We start from the raw sequence: 5,216 nt of genomic DNA, 5'->3' as shown, positions 1-5,216 counted from the left end.
CTAATAGTGATTCATTCTCTTATGTCCATCAGTGAGTAACGTATTACCTAACTGGTGGTTCTGCCATAAGGTTTGTTGATCATGATCACTTTTGATAGGTTGACTACCAGCCAGGCTGCCAGCTTGTGTGTGCTGCGCTCTTACTGCCTACAGACTGTGGTTGCCATGTTGGCAGTCCCTGCTGCCTAAGCCTAAACAGCTTTAGAGAAAGATAAATGGCTATCATCATATAAACTGTTCAGTGGCATATCAGTCTAGCGTAATGGGTTGTAAAAAGCTGATTGATAACTGAGTATTATATCACAACAGTATGTGGTATGTTTTTTATGAGTTCAAATGAAATTTTCACTATGTATGGTACTTATTTTCACTGTGTATTTTTGGTATTCCTCAACCCATTTTTACAACCAGGCTTCATGATTTTGGCAGGCTCCGGTTCCAGCTGAGTACTAAGTATAGCTGTTCATTTAAATGTGTGTGACCTTCAAATAGGTTTCACTGTGCCAAAGAAAACAGACAGCGGAAGAATAATGGAGAAAAAGCCACTTTTTTCATGATATGTTGAGAAGGTCAACATTCTTTTTATTTTGTTTTCAATCTTGAAATGCTCCCATCTTCCACGATGAACATTAGTGTCTTTACATACATATTCATGTCAAAAGGAAGCGATGGTATTGACCAACCAGACCAACCACCACCCATCTCTAAACACCACACAATCCTTGCCTGTTTCTTTTTTTATCCTTTTGTCTTTTTCATAAAACCATCAGCAAAACCACAAACATTACTGATTAATACACATTGAAAAAAGGGAGGGGGAGAGGAGGAATGAGGCAAATACATGTCATCACAGTCAATAGGAGAAAGACACAGTATAGAGAAAAACAGAACAACACCTTGACAAAAAATAAGATATAAAACCAATGAAATAAACATTACAGTGTTGTTCGAGGGAAGGGGAACTTTACATTTATACACAAGTGCCAAAAAGCCAAACATGGTACATAGACTCTTGTTTATACTAGGATCCAGTGCAGGCAATTCATTACCGCCCAGTATCAGAACTACAATGATAAAGGGATGAATATCCCCTGAAATGAATAACTGAGGCACACGGGAAGCAAGGGAAATCCCTATTTTCATTAACAAAGTACAGATTGTCCATGTTTTTTTTTTTTAACTTAATTAGTAAAGCTTAACCTTGGCTCCAATTGGAGTTTTACGGAGATTTGGGTATTGCATTATGTTTTATTTCTCACTAATTCAATTATCTCATATCTGGGCTTTAATAAGAGTCTCAAGGGCCATGTGGTCAATGCCTAGTCATACCACAAAACCTCATTTCATATCAATGAATTTAACTGCAGAGGCTCTTTATGCATGAGAGGAAATGAGTATTTCTCCTTACTGTTCAGAGCTCAGTGCATTGTAGTGTGTTTACATATACGTGACTTGATTCCTGCTACTTGTGCCTTCAGGCATCCCGTGCCTGCATTACAGTTAAACCTGGGCTGCAGTATGTATCTAAGAAGGTCTGTACACATTCGTAGTCTATGTTCCTGTGGGCTTTTCTGCAGTGATGGGCATATAGAGAACAGGGAAATAAATACATTGGGCCAGTGAATGGTAACAACAACAGGATATGGTTGATAAAGCTCAAATTGACTATAGGCTTATAGCCTGCAGCAGGTGAATTCTATTCCACCAAACATTTAAAGGCTGGTTAAAGGTTTTGTTAAATTATCAAAACATTTTAATGAGGTCCCTGCCTCAGGAAACGACATGTTCTCAGTGCTGGTGGCTCTCCAAACTGGACGCCATTTCTCTGTAAACAGGGCATTAACAAGTGATTAATGCTAAAGCTCAACAATCAAAAGAGAGGCGTTTTAATTTGAATGGGTACTGTAGCAACAGTAGACACAATGTGACTGTACAGTAATTGTGATTAATAATAGGATGGTCACTTTCCAAATCCTCTTTTACCATTGCAGATTTGCTGCATTTTTTGTTGTGTTTTTCTTCAAATTTTCTTTGTAAAATATATATTTATATAAGATACATATATTCATATATCACAGTAATATACAAACCAAGTGCTTGAAAAATAAAGGTGATGGCGGTCTTTTGCGAAATAATGGAGATGGTTGGGGAGATATGGGTCGGTAGAGGTAGGGTCCGGGAAGAGGGATGGAACTTAATATTTGTAGTGTTGTTGTTGCTTCTTTGGTCAAGGGAATGTCCCCAGTATATGCTTGCATTTGATTTTAATTAAGGCAGATAACCATACATGTGTATGTTTGTCTACAGTTGGATATGTACCAAATTAATAGTATTGATAAAGCTTGAATTTTTTTTGATTTACTACATTCTGTTTTGAAAATGATCTAGATGTGCTTTTGCTGATGTACTCTAATGCTGAATATTGTTGGATGACAAAAGTAGAAAAGCAGGCAGTTCCATTCCTCCTCTCATTACATAAACAAAAGTGCTTCTGTAAGTATGGAGAGGATGTAAGAAATGACAAATCTGTACAATATATACACATATGATACAGCCCCCCAAGAAGTCCAGCCTTGTTTGGTGACGTGGGGTGGGGGAGTAGAAAAGCCCAGCTTCATTGTCCCAAGGGCTTGAGGGAGGGATGTGAATACGGGCAAAGGCATGATGGCAGGGTGGTTCATAGAGGAGAAACAGTGTCTTTTCTTTATAGAGCATCAGAGACAGCTCTAAAAGTGAACGTCACCTAATCTCGCCTCTTGTTTCGTCGCCCACCTTGCTCCTTTTTCCCATTCTCCTTCCTGGTCCCCTCCCCTGACACTCCCTGTTTGCAGAACGGGCTCAGGCCCTCTCTCATAATGTTCTGTTGTGGTGCAAGGGCCAAGTAGGGATGCTGGGGCAGGGGAGGCAGCGTGGCGGAGGGAGGGGTGGTCGGGGAGTCCTGGCCAGAGCCGCTGCTCCCGCTGGTGCTCATGGCCCTGTGTTTGAGTCTGAGTTTGTGGGGTAATGCTGTGCCCTTGACTTCCCCCTGGGGATCCCTGCCATGGGCCTGAGAGCAGCCCTGGGTGGAGGGCAGAGGTGAGGCAGGCTGGTGGAGGCCAGACAGATGTTGGTTGTGGTAACTGCCCGTGTCGGAGCAGGAGGAGGACGGGGACTCGTCATCGGTGGAGGCCTCCTTGTCGGAGCTGCGGGGATCTCCATCACTGGATGACGTGTCCTTGCTAGAGGAGGCGGAGAGGCCGTGGTAGTAAGCCTCATTCCTGGGCCCACCCTCGTAGGTCAGTACAGGTGGCTCCTCGTCTTGGGCACTGAGGTATGAGTGATGAGTCTGCTGGAGATGGTGGTACAGGTGGGACTGGGGGGCACCCTCATCATGTTTGTGGAGGAGCTCTGGGCCCAGACCTGCAGAAGAGCCACGCTCCTGCTGCTGTTGCTGCTGCTGGGAAAGTTGGCTAACTCTGTACACCTGTCTCTCCCCCGCCTCGCTACGGCTGTCTGGGAGCTCATATGGAGGGGAGTCTAATGTCTTCCTCTCCAGCTGTTTTGTCACCTCAGCCAGTGTCTCTGTAGAGCTCTCCGTGATGCCCTCCATGGACTGGGGCAGTCGGCTGACACATGTCTGGCCATTGCTGCTGCTCTGCTTCTGGGCTGCCTGCAGATCCATGTCCTGGGGCCTGGTCAGAGACTCCACTGGATAGGAGGCACTGCTGGAGCGATACAGAATGACACTCCTCTGGGCAGCAGGTGGGTGAGGGGCAGGCTGGCTGATCGCGTTGATAGCTGAGACAGACTCCTGATGGGTCTGTTGTTGTTGGTGAAGGTGGTGCTGCTGCTGTTGGCTGTGGTAGGCAGTCTCCAGTTCCTGAGAGTTTTGCTGGATCTGGTGGTGAGTGGGTACAGAGGCCAGGCCGCGGTGGATGTTGAACATGATCTGGGTGGTGGTGCCGTTGGCAATGTCCATCTCCAGCCTCTCACCCTCCTGCTTAATCTCAAAGCCCATTGGCTCAGGGCTGTCCCTGGAGGAGCTGTCGGACATGTCGGAGAGGGAGTCACGCGGGGAGTATTTCACCAGCTGCCTGTGGCTTTCACTGTGTCCCGACTGCTCTGTCTCAGAAGAATCAGAGTTCATCATCACCTGAGAGCCGCTGGAGTAGCCGCTGGAGTAGTAGTGCGTAGAAGAGGAGGAGGAGGAGCCTCCATTCCCTGTGTTGTTGCCTCCACCAATCTGCTGGCTCTTCTCCATGTAGGAGGCAGTGCTTATAAGGCCAAAGCGCAGCTTCAGCTGAAGCAGCTCTGTCTTGAGCCTCACATTTTCATCATTCAGAGCCATGACACGGTTCTCCAAAACCATATCATTGAGACGGCGCTTCTCCCGGGATCGTTTGGCGGCCTCATTGTTCTTGCGACGTTTCTCCCAGTAGGAGGCATCTTTCTTCTCATCAGAGATGAACTCGCGCTTTCGCCTGCAGCTCATATTGGGTTTGGGTTTAATGTGGCGCCCCAGGCGAGTTGGTGTCCCTTGTGGGGAGGGGAGAGACTCTTCGTAACTTGAGAAGGTCTCAAGGCAGTTTAAGTTATTCCCTGAGTCTTTGTTTAATGTTGTAAGAGCTGAAGTCAGACTTTCCATTCTTGTCTAACAGCAGCCAGTTTGAAATCTTGCCAGGACAACTGGGGAAATCCTCTGATGCTTTTTTGCTGTTTGTTTTTAATTGTTTTGCGTGAGAGCAATGTACTGAGCTGAGCTGGCGGAGAAGTGTCCTACATCTCCAGGCGAGTAGCAGGATGTAGGTCAGTCCGTCTACCTCAGCTTGTCAGTCTCTTGGGGAGCCTTGCTCTCTCTTTTTCTCTCTCTTTCTCTCCCTCTGTCTGTCTCTCTTCTCTCTTCAGTTGACTGCGAGATGAAAGGCTGTGGAGACAAAGAACAAAAAAAAGCAGATCTGTTAATCCATGTGGACTGCTGATGTTCCACTGTGCATTCACATATGAGGTTGTAAATTCTATCTTTTTAGGCATTGTTTGCCATGTCTGTTTCTGTTGTTTTCTTTTTTTCTTTTTGTATGCATAGTGATCAAAGAACTTTATGGGAGGAAAACATTCTCACATCCTTACAGCTATACTCTATTGTTTTGGCATGTCTGGCTTTGATTGACTGTGTCACCCCTAGCAACCAATGAATGGTCTCTAGACCTTAGTAACCACTGTCTGACCTTTTGGCCCTG

The 5,216-nt window shown here is 45.6% G+C and overlaps 1 protein-coding gene across 1 annotated transcript; it reads right to left on the bottom strand.

Moving 5' to 3' along the window:
* Positions 1–546: 546 nt before the first annotated feature.
* Positions 547–4,666, bottom strand: nfil3-2 (nuclear factor, interleukin 3 regulated, member 2). Its single transcript, XM_071908836.2, has one exon. It carries the CDS (start codon positions 4,622–4,624, stop codon positions 2,744–2,746), a length of 1,881 nt encoding a protein of 626 aa, XP_071764937.1. The 5' UTR covers positions 4,625–4,666; the 3' UTR covers positions 547–2,743.
* Between the last annotated feature and the right edge of the window lie 550 nt (positions 4,667–5,216).

The sequence above is a fragment of the Centroberyx gerrardi genome, chromosome 7, assembly GCF_048128805.1.
Source record: "Centroberyx gerrardi isolate f3 chromosome 7, fCenGer3.hap1.cur.20231027, whole genome shotgun sequence".
NCBI lineage: Eukaryota > Metazoa > Chordata > Actinopteri > Beryciformes > Berycidae > Centroberyx > Centroberyx gerrardi.
Note: the sequence above shows the minus strand (reverse complement) of the source record. Positions and strands in the feature narration are given on the sequence as shown.

Coding starts and splice junctions, on each gene's coding strand:
- nfil3-2 (XM_071908836.2), bottom strand. CDS start 4,624: ATGGAAAGTCTGACTTCAGCTCTTACAACATTAAACAAAGACTCAGGG.